Here is a 25,075-nt window from a genome sequence, read left to right as displayed (position 1 = left end):
GACTTACAAGGGCAATACATGGGCTACAGCTATAAATATTATATAGGAAAAGTGTATTCAACACTATAACAATCTGTAATCACTACTTTGACAAGTATTATCTGCTTCTATCCTTCATTCTGCATCTACAATATTCACCTTACCAACTGAATCCATTTTTTTTTTGTGCTAGAGTTGTGGTGCATGATTTGCAAATCTGTCAGGACAAGGAAAATTCTATGCAAACACTCTGAAGCACTAACAGAGAACATACCAAAATTTACTTATGAGCCAATGAGAACAAGTAAAGGGACATTTGAGTTATACTTACACAAAAATGTTCTAAGTGCAGATCAAAAAATGATTAGTTCAGAGAGATCACCAATCAGATTGTAGAGGAGGTGGATCTAAGCAACTAGAGGAGGCAGGACCAAGACATCTAATTGGTTGGTCCCACCTCCTCTATTTGCATGGACCCATTTTTGTGTAAGTAAAACTCCCACAAGCCAAATAAATATCTTGCATATGTCGAGTTTAACATGGTTTCCTATCTTTTCTTTCACCTTGACATAGTTACAAAATAACACCAAGGACTTATATATATTTCAGGTTTAGCTTTAAACACTATGGATCTAGAACACTATTGCCTAACAAGAGTTTAATTTATGACAAAGGGGATTAAGTGTGTGTTTGAGTGTGTATAAAAACCTAGTGACCTGAGATTGTAAATATCTAATTGTGTGTTTAAGTGGCAACAGAAAAAAAACGTATTACTAAATTTAGTGTAAAAACATGCCTTCTACAGGGATACTGCTGATGTTTGCAATTTTAAATCACATTTTAATATAGAGACATGTACACAAACAATGTCTTTTTGTTTGTTATTCATTTTTTGAGTTTTTGTTTTATAGCTAGGGTTAGGGATCATTATATTAAAACAAGAGTGAGTTGGAAGTCTCCAAAAATGTGTGCATGTGTGCACGTGTGTGTGTGTGTTCACACACACATATTGGGAGTGACTGGTAATCATTTTGCTCTCTCTCCATCATTCCTTCCCTCCAGGGCTGTAAAGGCAAAAGAGGAATGTTTAAATACAAATGTCTGTACAATACAAGTTAAGAACTCCAGTAAACAGAGCGAAACATTTAGTCTGTTGTATAAAACTCTCAAAGTACAGAATCTGTATTTTTTTTTTTTTTTTTTTAAATTTTTGTGAACAATGCTGCACATTCAGAAGATTTCCTGAGATCAAACTGCCATGAAAAAAGGGCTTGTGGTAGAAAGTTAGACGGGGGGGGGAGGCAGGGAGAAAGTGAGAAAAGGGGGTACGTGATACAAAAAATGCTGTGGGGCTTAGGTCCTTCGAGTTTGGCGGTACGTAGAAAAAAGTCGAGTTAAAAACATGGTTCCCTGCGAGAGCAAGGAGTAGCACCATTCTGAGGATATCAGGTTCCACTTTGTCATGGTTTACAAAAGGATACCTGGAAACTGTTGTATTGCTGTTGTTAAGACAACTGTAGTGTCAACCTTTAAAACAGCACAAGCAGAATAGCGACAAACAAATTGTATCAAATGGGCCCCCCATCGCTGCTAGGTACAGTCCTTCCTGGGCTGTTCGTCAGTTGTACATTTATCAGTCATTTCCTGGCAAAAATCTACCGTTACAGTTTGACTGCACCTTTCGAATGAGGGCCCGCCCACTGGAGGTGGGCCTACACCGTGTTCCTGCCCCACTGCCACGCCCCCCAGACAATCAGCACCCTTGCCTGGCTCCCATTGGTTGGAGGTCAGCTTTCTGTCAGAGGGACAAGGAGACGGGCAGCAGCCAGGCTCAGGAGTGGGGGAATCTGAGTTGGCAGTGAGGTCGATGCTGGTGGCGGCGTCGTTGCTGGCAAAGGTGGGGGAGTGGCTGACGTCGGAGTCCCCAGCATGCAGGAACGGGCAGTAACGATTCAGGGACTGGACCTGATCGGGGCTCAGCTGCCCATCTCGGCACACCTCCTGGGACAGGCAGGAAAAGTTCTCCCACAGCTCGCCCATACAGGCCTTCAGCTGGTTACGCTCCGTCAACAGCTTCTCCTTCTCGCACACCTGTGCACACACACACACACAGATCAAATCAATGTTTATTTATCAAATCCATAACAGTACACCATACAGTAGTAGACATGGGTCCAAGCAACTAGAAGATTCAGAGAGATAACCAATCATACTGTAGAGACGGTGGGCCCAAGCAACTAGAGGAAGCGGAACCAACCAATCAGATGTCATGGTCCTGCCGCCTCTAGTTGCTTGGACCCACCTCCTCTACAATCTGATTGGTTGTCACTCTGAACCAATCATTTTTTTGTTCTGCCCTCAACATATTTGTGTAAGTAAAACTCCCATGAGCCTGTGCTTTGGGCTTTAGTATTACATAATATATATTCTGGCCAAATGATTACACTTCTATTTGTAAATACTATGGACACTGATATTGTCTATACTTACCACATATCCACTGCAAAACTGTTACATTTTCACAGCAAAAATTTGACCCAAACCTATTGGCTGTTGGGCCAATATGTTACATTTTTACTCTCTGTACTCTGGGTAAATGGTTACATTTCTATTGCCAGTACTTTATTGTAATGTGACTATACTGCCCCACTTTCACAGGTATTCTCTGATGTAGTCTGGACTAAACTGCAACATTCTTACTACTTATATCCTAAGCTAAACTTACATCTACAGTTTCACTGCAGTGAGGGCTTGAAGTTTTCATCTATCTGAATGGAGCCGTGCGCAAAGCGTACCAGTTTGCGGATCTCACACTCCAGGTTCTGGATGCAGTCCAGTTTCCGCTTACGGCAGCGCTGGGCCGCGATGCGGTTCTTACTCCGGCGCCGGACATCATGGATGAACTCTAGCTGCTCCGAGGTCAGTTTGTGCATCTTGATCATCATCTGGAAGTCATTGCGTGGAAGATCCGTGATCTGGTCGACCGGGAAAGGAAGTTTCACCTGCGAGAAAACACAAGAAAAGTGATCGAACTTGGTCACATGTAAGGACAAACTCACCAATAAAATTCCCTAATGCCTGTGGATGTTAAGCTTGTGGAGGACGGAACACCTGCCTCTAGTGAGTCCTGCCTTATTTCCGGTACTTACCTAACTGGATAGTCAGACATTAAAAATGCGTACATAGCATGGCCAAAGTTTTGTTTTATGGTGGAGGGACCAGGGAACAATGCCCTTCCAAGCCGCCTGAGTTGAAATTGCAATTAAATGGCATTTTGCATCTTTGTATAAACGGTTTGTTGGTACCCTATATGTAGACAAATTAATAGGTTATGTGTGCATCAGATACAGTACGTGCATTAACACATAGGGTAAGCAAGATGCCCCCCTCCCCCCCGCCAAATGCAAACATCAAACTCCGTCTTTGGTAGATAGCGTCTATCACCATAGATTACTACGTTACCTCATATCACAGGAATGAAAAATGAGTAACTGCACAGCACCAAATCTGAGCACGTTTGAAAACATCGTAAAGTATCAGTGACCGTTGTACCTTTAAAGAACACCAGAATATATCATTACTATGATATGGATGGTTCACATTTTTATGTTCTAAACAAAAACATCTACTAGATGAACCAAACCAGTACACATGACCAAAGGAAGACTGTAAGCCAGAGATTGAGCCAGAGAATTGTAAGAAAAAAAGAGTCAGTCTTCAGCAGGGGTAACAAAATATAAATGCTGTCAAACACAAGACCATAGATAAGACCATGGATTTTATTAGATTCTCCCATACTTTTGTTTTGTAGCTGATGGAAGGTTAACAATTTCCCAATCCTGTGGTGCAAGGACAAACACAGCTTACGCACATGTGATTTCACTGAAAGAGAGAAAGGGTTAGCAGACGAATCTATCTGCGTGTTTGACCAAAGAGAAAAGCCTGCGGATCGATCAGAACAAGAAGAAACCTCCTCAAACGGCAGTCACTCCACATGTACAATAAAACTAACTCCATGGTTGCTATGGAGATGGTCCCTTAGCACAGCCTGTGGTAGCGTGCGGCACAGTTCAAAAGTATAAAAATACTTGACTGGAAGACTTTACAAATCCTTCTTCAAGACTTAATACCACAAAGCAACTCATCAGGTGAATGAACACAGATAAGCGTGCTGTCAGTTGTCGAATAATCAATTCAGCATTTTCTAGGGCACCACACTGCTCATTTTAAGGGATTTTTGATTACAATTATCTGTTTTTTGTATTCCTATTGACAGGGGGTTCATAGATTTTTTCCCCCGTCACTACTGTCTAGCAGGTTGTGGAGAGCAGTTCCCTAAAAGGCATTTTAACAAACTTAGCACAAACCCTGAGCAAGGCAGGCAGCTTAACAAGCAGTTAATACTTCTAAGTCCTTCATTTGAGACCATATGCCACCAGCGTTATAGAAAATCCTGCTGGGAGAAAAATACATATCGTAAAGCTTAGAAGCTTAGAATATTTACATCTGATTAAATTGCATCAGTATTTTATTTTTACCAAAAGAGTGTGCTACTTAGAGCTTTTATCAAAAGCCAGCTGCATAGCTGGGCTCTCGAGTAATTTGGGCCAACAGTGGTAAACGAGCACAGAATTGATTTATTTCATATTTGTGTGGGTGACTTCCCCTCAGCTTGAACTTGCAGAGACTCCCCAGGAGAGGGCACCATTGCTGCAAGGGAAAACCTTATGAAGTCCTAAGTCCTAATTAAAGTAAATTAGCAGCAGGCTGGGTCTTGGTGGAATCGCTTAGGCAGGAGCGGGGGATGGGGGGTCCCAGCAGTGTTTCAAATGGGTAACGCTCCGCTTCACCCCCACCCTCCAATGCCGAGAATCCAAAAGATAATCCAAACGAGCTAGGCTAGGCCTCGTCCTTCGCTGTGAACGTGCATTAATAGGTCTCGGAGACGGCCTTTGGGCTGACCCAACGCCAGTCATCTTAGACCGCGTTCACCCTGGGCAGCTGAAAATAGCTGGTCCTCTTCCGCAAGTCGAATACGTGGTGCGATGACTATTTAAGGGTATGAGATGCACATGTAAATATTTGATTTCTGTGTCGTCTGTGCACCCCTCTGACAACAAAGAAGAGGAATCTGGCTGCTTAAGTGAGATGGTCAGAGATGAGATACCCCCTCTCCTTGACCTTGTGAGTTTCTTTTGCACAGAAGATGTTTATATTTAGCCGAATACCAGGAGAACTAGTCCAGTAATGAGGCTAGGATGACAAAGTGGGCTCCAGTAGTAGTCATAAATTCAGACCCCTCACCCCTCACACACACACACACACACACACACACACACGCTGCTGGTCATTACTCTGTAAATGGGTCTGCCCTGCAAAGTAGGCCTCATCCGTTATACACAGATGTAAAGCACATCCCTAGCCTACTTTCTGAAGGGCCAGGCAGTCTACCGGTGGGTTGGGAGTTGGGGGTTGGGGAAGGGGGGGGGGGGTGGATGGGTGACAGATGAAGGTCATTCTGCTAACCTCAGTCTGGGGGTAGAAACACAAACATCTCCACAGAAAGCCCAGCACGTTGAACTCGCCGTCAGGTCCTCCCGAATGACCAGAGACAGACCTTCAAACCAGCACAATGATATTTAATAGGTCAAGTTGCCTCATTCAGACGGAGGCTATTTTAATACTGAGCGTAGCAAGTAAAAAAAAAAAAACACTATCGCCACCTGTTAATAGTTCAGCCTGTAATGTGTCTACAACCTCAGTCATTCCACGGTGCAGAACATGCTCCTCTCTTAACATAAAAAATAATACATCTTACATGATTACGTGCCTTGGATGAATGTGTACCATTTCCTTTGGCAAACTGAGGTGTTTCTATTCACAGCAGGACCCAAGAGGCATATTTGAAACAGATTTGTGGAATAAAGCCATATTTTCGAGAGACATGATCGATAAGCAGCAAAGAGACTGAGCGAAAGGCACGACTTGGGTTCAGCTGATACATACGAGTGCCTATTGCTGTCACAAACATCATTGGGCAGACACTTAGTTGCCTTTAACAGTCATGCTCCATTCTGGACCATCACAGGAGGCTGACAAACGGCATTCAGGGTTTTGAACTGAACATCAACAGCAATAAAAGAGCAATTCCCTGGTCTGAACGCTTGGGCAGACAGACGGCATCCTTCGTTAGCTATATCAAGGGCGACTGGTCCATAAATCAATTATATTGAGGTTTCAGAAGGCTAATTAATATAATTTTCTTTATTTGCATTGACATTCTATTTCGCTTCTATTGTCCCATAGTAAAAGTAGAAACCTATGCAACAATTATAAAACGCTTTAGTCTCGAAAGGTAACATTTAATTCCTTCCACTTTTTTTGCGTATGGTTTCTTATTTGCCGTCTGCCCATGTCTAGAGGAATGGTTACGAGTCCTTTTTAAAGCATGTAATTATGAGCGTCGATTTAGCCCGTTAGTTAGGGCAGCTGTAAGACCCGTCATGGCATTCGGCGACTTGGGTAGTCTGAGCTACTATTTAACAATTTCCTTCCTCGGCACACTGTGTTGTTTCCAGTCTTGACTCTCAGCTATTTTTAAAACCTGTAGGATAACCACACGAGCCTGACATTTGCTCCACGTATGTGTGGCAGCACTGTAGACAGGGATTCCTGTTTCAGTGTACTTTTCTCCGTTGTCGAGAAGTCGAGTTCTCTAGAGCATATGAAGCGGAATGACGTACTGGCCCTCGATATGGATATAGCGTACAGTCATTCAACAAAATAAACTGTACCAGTCCTAATGTACACAGCACCAACCTTGCCAATCCAAAAATATATTCCATCCATCCATCCATCCTTCTTGAATAATCACTTATAACCACTTACGCATAACAAAACAGATAAATCTGAAGTCTATCCCAGAAAGAACATGGCACAAGGCAGGAAACACTGGTGAGCATATAAGTTCATCGCAGGGCCAAAAAAAAAAACATTCACTTGTTGTAAGTTTTCCTTACCAATACCGACACAGGGTTGAGTTGAGTTACAGAAATAGATGAACTATTGAAGCTGATGGAGAACATGGTATCAGAAACTCTGCAGCCAGGTTTTTCTCATTCTTAAAAAAACATCCAGGGTGAGCTGGACATTGCTGATCGTTGTTTCCCTTGTCCGACACAGTATATGTGCAACATTGTTTCAACTTACAAACTTCCACTACAATGCACAACTGTTTCTTTGGTTCTGGCACTAGTTCGTTCATGGTTCTCTGACTTAAGATGTCTTGCATTGTGTCTTCTGTATAATCGTGTTCTGTAAATTTCATATTCTTCAGGGTTACCAACTCTCATGCATCTGGCGTGACCCACTTTCAGACTCCCACGCTCATGCAAGAAATCTTACGGCAAATCTGTATTATTCCATTATAAACCTAAAATTAGCTACATCAAAAGCTTCAAGGTAGTTTGCGAACCCTACAGACTATTTACAAAGTAATAAATATGTTACATACATGTAAATGTGAGTTCAGACTTGTCTCAAATTGAAAATCTCACTCTAGCCAGCTGACCAGTTGGCAACCCTGATTATTATTTCTTTGTATTTTTACACATGGTGTTTTGAGAAGTTTGCCTGTGTGTCTTATAATACTGTTGTGTATTTCATGTTTGGCTTTGGACCACAAACAGTTCTGGTATGTGTGTACATACCAGCAATAAAGCAAGTTCTGGTTCTGATTATGACCACTCGAGGATAGATCAGGCATTAAAAAATACATCCATGGAAGATGTGGATAGATGTGGACAGATGTGATACTGTAGCAATTACACAGTATGGTTTGAGTTGTATATCGTGTAGGATTACTAGATTCTTTCCATTCTTGGAGGCACAGACTTGTCATACTTCCCTACCACCAGTGAAAGAAGACCCCAAAAGTAATGAAGATTTCCATGGCAACAGACACATCTCCTTCCGAGAGCTTAACAAGTTCTCGACTAGAGAAGCAGACAGCTTTCCCAGGGCCATAGTATAAATAATACACGGAAGTGTAATTTTCCTGTGTGAAAATGTTAGTATCGACGTAGCAAGAGCACATTATGTTGATGTATCTGACATCGGTGTCAACCTATTTTTTCATTTACATCAAGTACTGCTTTGAGTTCAACAATTTCAGTGAAAATCCCTTTGCATATACTACGAGAGGGGAAAAAAAGTGAAGAGGACAAGATCAATAGGTCAAAGTAGTATGCTTTCATTTGAAATAGCTTATAAAGCATAAATCTAGAATTAGGAATGTGAAAAAAAGAGTTGTGCACATCTCCCAATCTACAAAATCAGACAAACAACACTAGAGTAGAGGTTCCCAACCCCTGGTCTGCTGACTGGTACTGATCTCTGACTAGTATTCCACTGGACTGTGAAATGCTGAGGGTTGTGCAGAAGGGTTTGTTCATTTCTAAAAATAAACTATACATTTTTGATTTTTATAGCCCCTCACATGTGTACACTCAGTTCTCAATTAAAAAAATGGAAACGGTTAAAGTTATGAAACTCAATCTGCCTGTACCCCTCCATGATCGGGTGTGTTACTGGTCTGTTCATTTTTTTTAAGACGTAAACCAGTCTGCGGATATTAAAAGTTTGGGGACCCCTAGACAGGGATCAATCAAGGTAGCCATACACACACACACAGACGCCTCAAAATCAAGCACTTTCAGCAACAGCTGATGCAAGTGCATGAAAGACTGAAAGACATCTTCACGAAAGCATACTTTATATTCAACTAATCGAATTTCCAGCGTATCGCAGAGGAGAATTCATGCTGGCCATGACTGCGGCGCTCAGCAGATTTTGCCTTCCATAGATGGGTTGCACCGCCCTCAGGGAAGAGTGACGAAAGGTGCACCTTCGCCAGTCCCCTCACGTGTACTGGGTTCAGAAACGGTCCCCGAGAGACGGTGAGAAATGCAGATCAGCAGAACGAACCAGAAAAATGCTTCCCCACCTTTTCTTAGCATAGATTGCATTTACTTAAATTTGAGTCATCCATGAGTAAGTCGCATTGCGTTTCTGAACAAACAAACCGGCATGTTTGTCAATGGAAGCGCATTCAAGGCATTTCATTTAATGCCAAACAGCAAAGTTCCGCAAACCTCAGCTTGATGAAGTGGGAAAAAAAATCCTATGGTTTTCAAATTTCTCCTTGCACATTTTGAAGAGACACATAAACTGAAAAGCTTGCTTTCAGTTTAGGCTCTTATTAAGAGTGGTGTGTAATGACTGTACCATAGTTATGGATTTTACATTTTTGAGATTTTTTTTTTAGTAATATACGATGGTCACATGACTACAATGAAAATGTCATTGAGTAGGAACAAAGTCAATGACCCCTAATAATAATAATGATAATGATGATCATATTGTAGAGCCTAAATATTTGCCTGTACAATAATAAAAGTAAAATAAAAGAGATAAAGTCTTTGATTAATGCTTTGTGAGATGCAGACATTCCCACTCACCTCCGTCCCTCGTTCCTGCACATGGCACGACTCGCTGTCCCCCTCGGAGAAGGACCCTGATTCGTCACTGGAATTGGTGCCATACGACTGCTCACACTTGATCTTGGGGCGCACCTGGGTGAAGATGGCGTCGCCGGCCATCCCTTGATCCTGGTGCTCCGTGGCTAGGCAGCGGGTGGCGTTGGAGCAGGGGGACGAGGAGAACTCAAATTGGGGAAGGCTGCAGGGCGAACCCCCGCTCCCGTCCTCGGCATAGGAGTAGGAGGAGCAGGAACTGGAGGTGCGCGTCCTGGTCTCGAAGGGTGGGGACCGGGGGCACACCTTAATCGGCACGGGGCAGCTGGATTTGGGACGTGAGCGGCAGTGCAACAGGGGCTCTGCCACCGTTGCGCCAGGCGAGTATGTCTGGGAGCATGGCAAGGACTGACTCGTGCCACCCCTTGTGTCCTTTGGCATGAACTCCGAGAGCTCCTTATCCAAAGCGTTCCCTCCTGGATAAGAATGTGCTGGGGTTCCCAATCGGTCACAAGCTCCTGAGGAAAAAATAACACTCCTGCGATCCAGTTCCATTTCCTGCTTGCAGACCCTGTCGCAGGAAGTTGCCTTCAACGAGATCCCAATCGGGAAACCATCACCCTCCTTGAAGGATGTTGCCGGCAACCCCAACTCCCCAGAAAATGACCCATAATCCTTTTTGTGGTCACCCTGAGTAGCCCTTTTGTCTTGGGGACAAGAAATTCGGTCAGTGAACAGCTGCTGCGAGGCATCGGGAAGACCTACTAAGCGGGCGTCCTTCTTGAAGAGCGAATGGAGGCAGTTGGGTGATTTTGAGTCCCAGGTTCTTTCTACGGATGTGGGGCTGTGTGGTCTGCAGTCCGTCTCCATCTCTGACACGCCATTGGTTTCTCGGGAGTCCTGCTCGTCTCCAGACAGGCACAGCGGGAGGGTGTCTTCCACCATCGGCGGCTCGTTCTTGATCTGCGTGATCACCAACCGAGTTTGTCCATAGGGGCTGTTCTCAGTGAACGTGTCAGAGAAACCTGAGGTACTGGTATGCGAGGAGGTGCCATTATTGTGCTTGCCATAAGCCCCTTGGTACTTCCGGTATTTCGGGCAGTGGGGAAGGTCCGAGGAGCCATGTCTTTCAATGTGTGCATGGCCGTCGGTGAGGCTACCGGAGATGGGTATAGCCAGGCTCTCCTCATCCAAGAGATGAGGGGAACTTGGAGCTTCGTGTCGGAGCCTCGTCCGCGAAGAGCTGGTCCCGGTAGCCTCAGGCTGCATGTGCTCATCCTCCGAATTGTTGTCCTCCACATTACGGCACCGCAGGAGGCCGTCTCCCTTGCTCAGGAGCTGGGCCTCCAGGAAGCGGAAGCAGGAGTCCTCCAGGTTGTGCATGCGCAGGAATCCGGCACAGCGAATGACCTCCTGGATGTTTTCTCTGCTCAGTAACAGCTTAGCAGTGTAGGCAAACTGCAACAATGGGGCAAATCCCCTGGCAGTAACCTACAAAAAACAAAGGAACAGGGAAATCGCCAGCATTACCATCAGCCGTGTTTTTATTCTTGACTCTTTGAGTGTGTTGAAACAACCTGACAGTTCTAGTGGCCACACCAGTTCATCTTTTATCAGGATAGTGCTGTGAAAAAAAAAACCTGGAAGTGAGCCCTGCCAACGGACCTTGTCTATTTTCATAACAAAAACCCAAACAGCATGTCGGTTTGCCACAGTGGTCACACTTTGCATGGTATTAAGGTATTAAGGGCCACAAACCTCACCTTGATCCTGACACGTGATTGACTTGCAATATTGCATGAATCACCTGATCAATCCCCCTGGTTCTATGTCACCAATACTTTGGCAAACCATGCCAATGGTTTTGTTAAGAGCAGGGGAATGGCGGAAGACATTGGACAGGTAGTATGGGATGGGGTTATGGATGTGAAGATGGGGTTGTGGAAAATAGCTCTACTGAGTGAAACACAATTTTGACCTTGATCAAACAGCCTAGATATTCTTCCATGGTCCTATACATGGGGCAGGGCCAAAGCTGATTGGCCCGCAGAGTGGCCCTTCCCTCATCACTCACCCATTCAAAATGTATCATTGCTTAATCATAAGGTTGGATCCTATGTATGAATTACGGCTCCTCTAATGCCTCTCCCCCCACCATAAAAGGTTTTCGAATCACCCCTTTTTTGTCTTAATGGAACAGACATAGTTTGGACTGTACACCTTAATTCAGTTATGCATTACACATGTCCTACAGCTTATAATAAATGATTTTCACAGCCGAAGCTTACACAGAGGTCACAGTCACAAAATTCTGGAAAAACTTTATTCTTCTAAACTTAACTTCATTAAATGGGTAGCAAATATTAACTAGAATTCCATGGATAGCCCAGGCATTTGGTCTGGCTATGTAAGTCATATTAGTCCTACAATCACTAACCTGTGCAATTTCTGGAAGTACTACATGAATCACCTGTAAAAGTTAATAAATGTATTTTTACCTAAATGATGAGTCCTTGTTGTGATATGTAGGTCTGAAAGTATACTTATTAATTTATTGTACAGTCCACTTGTATTTTAATTTGCAGAACCTTTGCCCACTTGGTTACTTGTATTCCTCTGTGTATGTTTTAATGTCCATGATTGAATGAATGCAAATGTAATTTGTATAGTTCAGATCTTTACCGATGTATCTACAAAGTTTGGAAAGGTCAGCCGAATAATTTTTGAGTTGTCATGCTGATGATTAAATGTTTAAGCTGGTCTGCTCTTGGCTATCATTATGCAGTGCTCCTACAATTTAAGTGCAATTTGTCTCAAAATTTGAACAACATGTCTGCAAATGCCGAAAATATCCATCAAAAACTTTTTGAGTTATGTATTTAACAGGATCAAGAGTCAAAACTGCCCATTTTTGATATCGCTATGCAGCGCTGTTTCAGTTCTGGGGTGATTCATTGCAGGGTGAAACATTTAAAAATTATTAATTATTACTGATGGTAGTTTCTTACGAAAAAAAAAAAACCTATTAGTGAAAAAAAAGAGAAAAAACAGTACATACTTTACAGCATTAACACCAGGATCCTTTCTAGATAAACAAGGGCCTCATTACTTTAAGCAGCAAACCACAGAATTTCTTGTGTAGAGTTTTCCACAGGGAAAAAAACTGGCTCAGTAAGTTGCGAAGAAAAACAAGCAAACTGCTCACTGATTTTGAAACAGCGATACTAGAGCTGACAACATATAGTAAACCTTTAGTTAATTAAAATGTGGGACAGTCAGCCAAAATATTCATGAGGAATAATTATACAAGTGCTCATACAAGTAGCGTGCAGAATTGTGCAGTCATGTCAGTAGGTTTTCAGATAAAAGATTACACAGAACATTACCAAATAATAATATTATCACTGTGAAGTATCTCAGAAGTACTTCCACTTTTTACATCTGCTAGTGCATTAGAGTATTAGCCTATTTCTTGTCAAGATGAGTTATAATATACTGTCTGTATTTTTCTGTTATAACAGGTGTGCTGCTTTTGAGCATAATTAAAATGAACACAATCAATGTAAATATTGCATGCCAATGGCTGAAATCTAATTTGACAACATTCATTAGATATGGTAAATCTTGAAATGTCAAAAAAAAACACCATGGACTTTAGGCACTGTAAGACAACTGGCTAAATCTGCTATCTAATATAGTTACCGGGACTTTCAGAATGATATCATCATTGTACTGGAGGTACACTCAGCTTAAAAGCATGCATGCATGTACATGCTATTTTAAATATACTATAATGTATGTCATACATTAGCAAGAAGTGCACACTCACGTAGAGTTTTTAGAATGTAGGACAACACACGATACACACTTCAAAGGTCCACCATGAATGTAACGTAAAGACTCCAAAGATCTTTCAGAACCAAAACTCCCCTTGAGATCTCTACAGTTTTATCTGAGTATCTGTATTCTGACTGACAAGCCCATTCTTGCTTTTCTGTCAACTAAATATGAATGAAGCATCAGAGTTAGCTGTAGTAAACAAAACCTGTGCTCTCTGAAGGTCATGTTACTTGGATCCATAACCTGACCCATCAGAAACTGAAGCAACACCTTCACACCCTGCCTGGGGCTCCTATGAGTTGGGGAACAGCCCAAAAATTCACCCCAGCCTGCCCCCTGAAGCATGACAGCAGTCCAACCTGCTGGGAGCCCCCAAGAATTGCCACCGTTCCAGGGTCATGTGTGTTGGAGACGCGGTTGCACCGGTTCAGTCTCCTGTGGCTTTAAGTTACTGACAAAAGGTGAGAAGTTCAGGTTAGAGAACAAATCGCTAATGGGAAGGAAAAAAAAAAAAACACAGGTAACAGAAGAAGTACATAGTGAAAGTAACCTTGAGGGCCCCTCGGACTGCCAGGGAGAGCACTTCAGCTGGAAGTGGGAAAGTGAGGAGGAACAGAGCAGTGTGAACAAAGGATGAAGTACGTTTCATCAGTAGGCAGGAAGATGAGGAGAACCTGAAATTCAGAAAGAAAGTCCACCCGACATAGGAGACCATAAACAACGAAGCAAAGGTACCCAGCAACTACAATGGCCACGGAGATGATTGCTCTGGGGATCGTTTCCCAAAAGCATAGCTGCTAACAACGTTAGCATCTTAGATAGTTGCGACCACACAACTGAACAGTTCCAAATGTGTAAGTTGGTAAAGGGAGATTTTAGGAAACCTACCCCTGGTTGGCGAATGCCAACATGTTAGCACATGTTAAAAGTGCACTAAATGGTATAACAAGAAGGGTTCGGGAGTAAAACTTTATGAGCTGTCAAAATGTTGTCATACGTCATCCGAGATGTAAGACTGTATAATGCATTGAAGTATCATCCCTCATCATCCAGTCATTCATCCATTAATTTCCATAACTGCTTATTCAGTAGAGGACCAGAATGTTCTTGAAGCACATGCCAGGATGCACAAGGAAGTATCACTATTTTCTAAAGGGATATGAAGTTTCGATGTAGTACATTTCTTGCGAGTACATCAGCAGTATTAGAACTCAACAGACAAAAAAAAGAAAAAGAAAAATATCATTGGTAAAGCAGAAACAGCATCAATTATGGGATTTTCATGTCTGCAGAAGTGGTACAACCACAAGCGGTTTTGTCCTCAGCGAAGACCAGGAGCCCAGGAATCTGTCCTCTGCAGCTACCAGAGGCATCGGCCAACAACAAAGAATGGCCCAGGACAGGAGGTTCGCAGTTGTGTTTATTCACTCCGCCTTACGGTGTCAAAGGATGGGGACGTCTATGAGTAAGCGGGCATGAAAAGGGCGGCTTTGTGGCAGCACGTGAGGTTGTTTGTGCGCGCTGTGGTAGGCGTGGTCATCTGGCATAGCTGGATCCTGACCAGGCATTACGTGGCTAACAAGAGCAGAGCCCCCCAGCCCTGCGTCCAGCCATCTCACACCCCGGCGTCCAATTTCACCGGGACGCGGTGACCCCCTCCAGAAAGACCAAAGCCGTCTCATTCGAGTCAGGCCCCCCGGGCCTGTTTCAGCTCCCTGGCCTCCTCGTAAAGATGGATGGGATTTGTTGGTGATGGGGGGGGAGGGGGGGGGGGGTTTGAAAGTGCTGAGCATTTGCTGGATCTATTTTCAGCTTGCGTCAGCAGCTGTTGCCAGCAGGAGAAGGTCTTTATTCCTTCACCGTGCTGCATGCAATTCCTTTAGCATTACGAGCGGTGACCTAATGAAGCCATTCCGTTGTAGAGATGTGTGGGGCAGAGTAGAGGACGAGGGTCCCGGCTTGAGATGGGCAGCAAACGGAGGAGGAGGGAGGCCATGCACTCAAGCAGGAAACAAAGCAGGGCTTCTAATCACGAGCACACAGACCTCAACATGTGAAACATTTAAGCCCCGAATAGAATTTACTGTTTGGCTCCGAGTCAGCGAGATAAATCAAAGTGACATTTCTGGGACATTTTATGGCAGCAGGGATCCGGGTGGGAGGGCGGTGCGGATTTTGTGCTGTGCAAAGTCTGGAGTGCCGATATCGTTACGGGGCAAGAAAACCGTGTGAACAACAAATCATGGGGCCTCGGAAACCAGGCCCTGTTTTCAGGAATCCTGGGAGGCTCGCCAAGATCTCTTCACAAACAGCCCATGGAATGCTGTTCTCTAGCCCAGCTCAAAGAAAAGAATTGTCTGCCTCCCTGTGGAAAACACTAATTTATGCAAAGGTTCCCTGGGAAAAAAAAAAACAGCATGCCACTCATTCTGGTGAGGCTACTGAGCACGAAAGTGTCTACTACATATGAAAAATTTGTACGCAGGCTGGCAGAAATATCTCAGCTAACCTTATGACTCCCCCCCCCATTAAAACCATGAGGTCTAAAAGAATGTGTTGTGCAACTGGCTAAAAACACCACTTGTGTAGAGAAATCATATAATGCAAGAGAGAATAGCATATATTTTACATGAAATTAATAAGGGAATTGCTCAGTCCGGATCATTTTGACCACATATAAAAACTTAGGACAGCATCTCTCCAGCAAAGATAGCTTATGAAACTTATCCCATCCTAAATAAAACTTAAACAAACCCAGCATAACTGATCTAAGTTGTAAATGCAACAGTCTGCCTATAGGAGGCAGCATAGTGTGTTGGTTAAAGATTTGAACTGGAGATCCAGTTGCTTTTAGCCTTTAGTTCAACGCTCAGATGTGAACCTTTTCAGCTAAAAGTGTCAGTTTAAAAACAGCTACATATAAGAGCTGGAAGCACTCATATCTTGACGAAGAGATAAACAAAATCAGCTGTGGATATGCAAACATTTGTCAAAAACGAGGCGTTCTTGGGAATTCTAAACGGCCCGATCCTGAATGACTGTAAATGAGATCACCAACCAAATACTTAACCAGAAAAATTACAATAAAATTCTCTGGCTGCATCAGCTTCATATTAAGCAGCATTACGGCTGCTGCAAACGCCACCTCTTCTCAGGAAAGACATCGCTGACCAGACACAACACAAGTGTCTCTAGCTTTTAATGTCTGCTGACCTGAGTCTGTATGTGAGCTTATTTAGCGACAAAAATCCTACATTGTCAACATGACATTTTATGCTAATTCCTTTCTCTTGCATTTGGTAGATTTTAAACAAAAAGCTCTCATAATAATATCAAGATAACTAATAGATTAAAAATAGGTACAAATAAAAGCAGGTTCTTTTACATTTCTCTAGTATTTTATTTATGTTTCACATTCTATTGTATCATAAGATGATAAACACCAGCTTCCTGATAAAGATTTCAAGCTCTCTGCAACTCTGTACTAGATAAGAAGTTGGAAGATGGATGGATGGATGGATGGATGGATAGATGGATGGAAACATTAGTTAAACATTTCAAATGTGTTTACTTAGCAGGCATCTTTATTATTTTGCCATGACTACATACTTCGTAAAGTCATGTGCCAGATTTAAACACAGAAATACTGAAATTCTCCATCAAGCATTCCCTTCCCTTCTGTATTTCCAACATTTCGCTGGGCTCCAAGCAGCGGTTTTCCTATTCAGCCGGAGACTGTGTTTCCCGTAACAAGCCTGTGCGAGTTTATATGGACATCAATCCTACCTGCGTCCTGAGACATGATCCAGGTCCCATTTCTGACTGAGCGAGCTGGAATGATGTCTACATATGATTCTTTTGCTGTTGAATACCAGAACCCTATTTTAATATGTAACCTTTACTATTAAATAGACTGAAGAGTTCCACCCCTCAGATTGTAGTTAAAAAAAAATCGAGTATAAAACTACTCTTGTGAGACAGACCATTCTACGGTTCAGATGCTGTTAGACCATTTGCACAGCATACAATTTTTTCCTCCATTAATCTGTAACTCATAAATTTGTGTCACAATCATTTATAATATATAATAAAAACAACGAATTATCAGAAAAAGATTGCCAGGGTGACAGCGGATCAACGTACCTCCTCGGGCAGGCCGATGACCAGCTCATGCTCGGCCTGACCCACGAGCACCTGCAGGAAGTACTCGCTGCAGGCAGCCAGCACGGCACGGTGCGCCCGGAACTCCTTGCCCTCGGCCAGCACGGTCACATCGCAGAGCACGTCGCGCTTGCGCTGGTCGTTGAGGCTCAGCAGCACGTTGGAGCAGTGGACCGTCGATTCATACACATACATGGGGGCCTCAGGCTTCTCATCCACGGACATTCCGCTCGCGCCCTGTGGACGGGGGCACAAGGCAGCCATTGATTGGCTGATGAGGGCAAAAGGCAGCTGGCTGGTGGACCAATGGTGGCACAAGGCAGACACTGGTTGACTGATCAAGAATGACATCACTGCCTTCATTCTACTGACACCATATTTTTATCCGTTCAGCATGATCAAATCAAATTACCTAGGCCTATATAAGCTGAGGTAGTCCTGTCATCATTCAAACAATAAGCGCTTTAATTTAATTCCCCACACCATAGTTTTGCGCTGCTGGCACACACTTTGAACAATCGAAATATTACAAAGTTTCATTAGGCAAAAGTTTGTTTTAGTTAGATGTAATAGTCATAATCAGATTATCTCAGTTTCCTTGCTTATGCAAGAGAATACAGACAAGTAGCAAGACCGCAGTCACTTTCCTTTGTTTCTGTATGAAAAACCTGTGGGCCAAAGGGGTCGGGGGGGGGGGGGGGTGTTCAAGTTATCTGCCTGGATTTTCAAGCATGCCGCAGATCGTAATAGCTCATCACACGCTGCTTCTGATTGTGAACAGAAATGCTTGGAGCAGAGCCTTCCTTTGGGGGGGGGGGGGGGGGGGCATGGCAGCTGCTCCTCTTTTGGTAAATGGCCTTCGGAATAAAGGTTCCACTTGGGTTAGAACCACATGCCATAACATCTGAGTACAGGCTGATGTGTATCTGACACACTGTTCCACGTCTCGTCAAGGTTCTCACAGCGCCCCCCTACCGCCAAAATCTGCCCTTTTATTCCCTGGAATCAGGAGAGTACCTGAGAGTACTTCCACTCATCGAACAGAGTTCCCAAGAAGATCGCTGACAAGATCTACCCCAGGTTGTGTGCAATACTCCAATATATAGTGTCATTTTATTAGTTATTAGGAAATATTCTTTGGAATGGGAGGGTGTTGTGCTGTGTCTCCATGAGACACACAGACTGGTGACAGCAAGCTAGGGGGTCACAGGGAGGGGTTGGCCAACAAGCAGCACCCCAGGAACCTGAGGTTAAGGGCCTTGCTCAAGAGCCACAAACATGTGACCATTCTGCTGAGGCTTGAACCGGCACCCTTCTGTTTACAGGTACAGAGGCTTAGTCCACTGAGCCCCACACCACCCCTATGTACTTCAATTCACAAGTCCACAGCAGTCCGGTGATCTGGTATCTAAATCACTTCCAGAATATAATAGTGTGAAAAACTGTTTGCCCTGAAATGGACTAACATCCCAGACCAGACTGTCCCCTGCCTCATTCCCCGGGCTTCCTAGAACACTGAGACCCTCTTCTGAATAAGTGATTATAGCCAATGAAAGGAAATTACATCAACAGGTAAGCGATTATAAACAAGCAACAAAAAGCTGAATTCGACAGGCAGTGGCTGTCCACTCTGTCAGTGCTCTAATTAGACATTGTATCAAGTCAATGCTCACAGCCTGTATAAGAACATAAATATACTGCATTCCCACATACCTGTAATGGAGTCAGATGCAACAGTGCAATAAGATTTTACAAACTGGTAAAAACAAGCTTTACCCCATAGGAAGCTGTTTCCAGAAGGTGTGGCCCCGTTTTACTGCAAACTGCAGCCAGTGCAGCTGATTCTCAGGTCAAATCCGCGCCGAGGGTCCAAGCGTCAGCTAAAAATTAGCTGAGCGTCAGTAACTGCAGACATGCTTGGCGGCGGCCTGCAATCCGTCTACTGGATACCGGAAAGCATGATCTTTCGAACCAATGCAAACAGCTATTAATTAAAAAGCCCCCAAATAAGTCAGTGCCGTTTGCAGTGGAGCAAACGTGCCAAAAGGCAGGACACCTGCAGGCTTCTCCAAATGACCTGATTACTTATTTTCAGCATCAGGTTTCTCTTTTCACAGGTATAAGGCATCCTGCCTATTGTGCCTAATAAACAAAGCATATAGGAATTTGCCATTCAAACTTATTGTCCATAACAAATACAGCTTGTATCGATATAAAACACACACACACACACACACACACACAGATGTTTGCAATTATATCTTTGTGGGTACTCTCCATTCATTTCTATGAGGAAAACTCTAATCATAACATGACAGTCTTAACTCCTACCCAGCCCTAATCTTAACCATAAGTACTGTAACAAAATGCAGTTTTTTGATTGCATCCACAGATCTTTGTGGGGACCTAAAAAATGGTCCTGAAAATGTCAAAATAACAGATTTTTATCACATTGTGGAGTACATTTGGTCCCCACAATGTAATATAAACAAAATCCACACACACACACACACACACACACACAATCTAAGGCACCATCATGAGTATATGACTCACCCAGGGGAATGCCCACTAAAGATGTAACTGTTTATTATAAGTAGAGTGTACACTTGACCTTTGGACTGTCGTGACTTCAGTCAGTTGCTGAATTGAGAATATGTTAAAATGGCAATTTAAGCATGACAGCACAAGAGTGACCAAAGGACACTGGCACTAAAAACTGTCTATTTACATTTTCCATGCAAAATGTACAAATACATTTAGCTATTAGAAAATAGTGCAAGCAAGCTGGGCACAACTGCATTGTGAATGTCTATGTACCCTGTGACTGATGCCCTGTATAGGGAATCCCCTGCATTGGGTCCCTTACGCTTGGACAGCAACTAAGGCAATCAAAGTCAAGCTCAGTGACTGTTCAGAGTGCCAAGACTCCTGAATGCAGAGTCCAAGTCTCCAATGCTGATTGGCTGGAACGTGCTCAGTGCTGTGCAAAAATATCAAATATATCACTGCAGACTGTTTTTACAGTATCTACAAACTAGCCTGCAGATGATGTCCTAAGAACGCTACTACACATTTGGAAAAGCCAAAGGAGATTGATAAAGAACTGAAACTTACACAGGTCTTCCTGCCTGTCTAAAATTACATTAATGGCCCAGCGCTGGGCCAATCCTGAAGCTTGATGAAAGAAGTAGTATTTGGATCAGCCAATCAGGCCTGAGATCCAGTTGCTGAAAGTCTGAGACAAGGTGGCAACAACAAAATCGAATATCCACCTAATACAGCAGGACCGATATGAACATTCTGTCAACAACACCAATTTTAAGTGAAAATATTAGCCAATATAATTCTATAAGATCAAAAATCAAACAGGCACCAGTAATTTTAAAGCAGTGCTTTACTGACTGATATGAATACCTCAATTTGTCAAACACAAATAGCAGAAACTCATAGTCTTAATATAACAACCGCATGCTAAGCTACAGTGATATTTGACGAATTTGGCAAGTGGAAAATATATATAACAGCAACCTCCATGAGGGCAAGGACAGCCTGCATAGTTTTACACAAGCCCTAGCTGACAATCAGCTTTGCCCAGTCTCTTCCCGATATCTATCCTGCCTTCAAATCCACATGCCTTCCACCATCATACAAAAGATAATCAACCAGCGCAGAATCTTGATTTGCAACATGCATCACACTATAATACCCAGCTAACCGTAAGTTTTAATGAGGTGAATTGGAATCGGTTTAAAAATTAGTTGCTTTTTATATTTATGAGGTCAGTTTAGAGCAGATGTAGGTCAACTACCCAACAGCAATGTTGTCAAGGATAAGCAGAGTTGTGCCTTTCAAAGGGTATGCTAATCACAGTCTGGGCAAGGCTAAGTTGCAGAATTTATCTCCCATACCTGACGCCCTACGCCTGATGACAGCAAAGTAAGGAACAGTAGAAAATGCTGGAATGACATTCTGTCTGCCGCCTATAATCATTAAGGCTGAGCCAGACGAACTGGGATTAAATGTTTAAATAAATATAAATAAATTCAATTAGCCGGCAAATATGGATTTCTTTGAAGTGTGACATGGCAGGAACCTTGTTAGCCTAGCTGAGTGTAGTTGATTTGTGAAACTTCACTTTACTTTGGCGAGTAACATTCTGAGCCACAAAATATATATATATATTTAAAAATAAAAATATATATATTTTATTATGCTTACAAACACTGCATATTGCACATTATTGCTTAAGTGAGCGATTAAGCAATTGAATCATTAATTCAGTGTTGAATATATTTTAATGCATTACCTATTTATGAAAATAGAAACACTGAGTTACTGTTCTGGTATTTTCTAAAGCTTTACAGTATAAACATTTTAATTAATTTCTTCATACTTCTCAGCAGCTGCATGGTCATCCTAGACTTGCGCCTAATCGGTTCAGCGTGAGTTAGCACGAGCACAGCCGAGCTGAAGGGATGCACGTCGGACCGACGTGGTGCGCGTGGTAAACGGGCGCCTTTCACACGGGCTACTAAAAATACAGCGCGGCAGAGCTGCCATCCTCTATCAATCCTTGGAGATGAAACAGCTAGATTCTTAGCACAGTCATGGGACTTATCCCTGAGCAGAAGTGCATGGCCATACAAGCCGCGAGGCCTCGATGGAACCGTCTAGCGAAAGCGATGTATATACGCAATATGTAGGAGGTACGCCACATTTTCCTTGGCTGGTGGGGATACCGCTGCGTGGGCTGCTATAGCATTTAACCCACAGAAGGTCACGTTTTACGCCAATTATTTGCACTTTTCATTTTATCTGTTTACGCTGTTAATGCTGACACTGTTGTCTTAGAAGCCTGTTATTCATTTGTGCTCTTTATTGGTAACTAAGAAAGCAATACATATATAAATATTATAATAGCTAATGCCAAATTGCTGTCTAACTTCCAACCCACTTGCTGTCAAAAATCATTTCAAGCGAGTCAAAGTGAAGTAAAACATGTACCAATCAGAAGACTTTAATGTAACGGTCCAACTTCTTCCCCCGCCAAACGGTTACAAAGTAAATCAGTCACATGGCGGACAGTAGCCAGAGAAACGAGGGGAAAACCCTGCATAAAACAAAACCTGGATTAAAAAAGCACCGCGTGTGATTGCGGGGATATACAAAGTCACACGATTTTATTCTGAATTTTAATAACCTGCTGCAGGTGAAATGACAAGATAAGAGAACTTGCTCGTAGCACTAACGTCTTTTAACCACTTTGACAAGAAGAAAAAGACACAATCGTTTCGATATAATAGCCAAGTTAGAACTGACAGACAGAGGAAGCACGCGCTCAGCTTCCTGTAAGAAGCGCGAATTCGGCAGCGCGCGCCTGCAGCCGCAGCAGATGCGCGTAAATCGGGCATTACCTCAGATAAACACCTTCACAGATCGCTCATTAATCGTCCGCTTCGTCCACTCGGGGGCCATGGCAGGTCAGTTTCAGACTTAGCAAGCGGCGGGATTTCAAAAGAGCAAAAATCTAGTATTCCACAAAAAAAAGACCAGACAGAAACAGATAGTGGGGTCTATAGTGAGAAGCGGAAAGGAGAGTTCTTCATGTTTGACGGCGATAAGTGTGAAGACGGCGTGCCAGAATATTTTGGGTCCCGGCTGATTAAATGCTGCTTGCATGAATCATGACTTCCCACAGGTCAGAAACCAGAGTGAGTCAGAGCAGCGCTTAATATGGTAACTAACAGACATGTGACAGAAATACCAAGTTATTTATAACAATATCCTTTACGTTTAGCAGGGTGAAATGAAAATAAACTCATTATGCACATAATGTATAACAGTTTCACTAATAAGACCTTGTTAAAGACGCCATCTGCCGCCGTAACTTATTCCTAAACATAAATTGCCTGGAAATAGCATTTTACATGCAACATTTAATTTTAAGCAATGTGCAGTCTTTGTTTAAGTACGGACACGCTGAAATATTGGTCTGCCGAAGCTGATTAGCGCAAGGGGCACGCATTTAAACAGATGACTGAACATGTCAATAGACAAGCCAATAGACCCCTAAAAAACATGGGAAGGTAAAATGAAATTCCTAACGTGCACCACTCACGCTCTGGTAAAAAAAAAATCAGACCGACCGGGGGAAGCTAACGCGCACGCTGACGTCTAAAAATTACGCGGTTAACAAATAATGATAAATGTCAAGCGCTAACTGTGATCGTAGGAAAAGAGGCGACGGGGGCCGCCCACTTCCTAATCGACCTGCTAATCTGCGCGTGAGGGTGTTTGCGTGGGCATGTGCATCGGTGCGTGGGCGGGTTTTTGTTTGTTTGGAACTATATGCAAACCCCACGTTTAACTGTGATGCTGCCAGAAAAAAGTAAAAGTTACAACCAGAAAGTTATGCATCGATGTACATGAGACCATCCACAGATCATGCGCCAATGTGAAACATCTCTCTCAGTGTCAAATGCATGAAGATTAATGTACAAGATTAACTACAGTCATTCATCCTTTCCTTTTCCATAACTGCTTATATAACACAGGCTCATGGTGATCGTGCATGAGAGCCTACAGTATGTCCTGTGATGAACTGCCATCCCCTCCAAAGTATCCCTGCCAAACCTCATCTCTATCCCTGCACATTCATTCAAAAAAGTTTCAGTTTCACTCATAATTTGACTAATAAGGGCTTGGAGAAGTTGCAGAAATCGACAGACTGAAACAGGACAACAAGCAGCAGCATGTCAAGCGCATTGCATCACGCATGGCATGCGCTGCTGGCGCTGGCCACGGTGTCTGACACCGGGCCACGGCATATCTCTCTGGGGTTAACGTCACTGACAGGCCTGACATGCTGCGCCGAGCAACACCGACAAAGTCACGCTGAGTGAAGCAGAGCCCGTATGGGAGAGATGGTTTGCAGACTGCGTTAGACCCAGACATGAAGAGCCAGGCTCATGTTTTACATTTAGATAGCCACTGTCTGACCACATTTACCCCCCCCCACCCCCCAACAAAAACGCCACAGAATCAGTGGGTAGCCTCAAAAATCGAGACTGAAGCCAAAACAGATATATACTGTACCTGGAGTGATGATAAGATACACATTGTTAAGGGAAGGAAATTGGCACAGCAAAATACTAAAAGTCCTCCACATCTATCCTGTCTCGGTAATAAGGTGGAGAAATATAATCGAAATAAATTAAAGTCGCCAAAATGAGAGGAGGAACTTTACATTGATTCACATGTCTGCTAGCTTGAAGTACAAAGGAAAAGGAGAACATTTCTTCGACAGGTTCATCATGACCCTTGTTTAGCGACCCGCAACTTTGAGGAAACAAACACAATTCGTACGACAGGCTAACCTTGGCTAAACAGAAAGGAAAGTGTTATTTTTGTAGCATTTTATATCGGTCAGGTTTCGTTACTATGCCACAGTGCATCTACCGTGTTCAATGTATGTGTTTCCTATTTCAATCAAAAAAAGGAATATAAAATGGAAGACACTATAATTTCACAGTTGTCAACAAGTTGATTTGGTCATCTTA

General features: G+C 43.1%; 1 protein-coding gene across 3 annotated transcripts in view; it reads right to left on the bottom strand.

Annotated features, from left to right (window-relative positions):
- Positions 1–1,275: 1,275 nt before the first annotated feature.
- Positions 1,276–25,075, bottom strand: part of bach2a (BTB and CNC homology 1, basic leucine zipper transcription factor 2a) — a 41,911-nt gene continuing 18,111 nt past the window's right edge. The window contains exons 1-5 of one of the 3 annotated variants that reach the window (XM_023839286.2): positions 22,931–23,199; positions 17,496–17,750; positions 9,498–11,003; positions 2,775–2,981; positions 1,276–2,070 (exon numbers count right to left, since the gene is read on the bottom strand). In XM_023839286.2, the coding sequence (XP_023695054.2) occupies positions 1,570–2,070; positions 2,775–2,981; positions 9,498–11,003; positions 17,496–17,738 (2,457 nt within the window). In that variant the 5' untranslated portion in view covers positions 17,739–17,750; positions 22,931–23,199 and the 3' untranslated portion in view covers positions 1,276–1,569. Of the gene's footprint in view, positions 2,071–2,774; positions 2,982–9,497; positions 11,004–17,138; positions 17,214–17,495; positions 17,751–22,930; positions 23,200–25,075 lie in introns of those variants that run through there. The other 2 variants (XM_023839287.2, XM_023839285.2) reach the window with 2 other exon arrangements.

Source organism: Paramormyrops kingsleyae, chromosome 14, assembly GCF_048594095.1.
Source record: "Paramormyrops kingsleyae isolate MSU_618 chromosome 14, PKINGS_0.4, whole genome shotgun sequence".
In the NCBI taxonomy this organism is placed as follows: Eukaryota; Metazoa; Chordata; class Actinopteri; order Osteoglossiformes; family Mormyridae; genus Paramormyrops; species Paramormyrops kingsleyae.
Note: the sequence above shows the minus strand (reverse complement) of the source record. Positions and strands in the feature narration are given on the sequence as shown.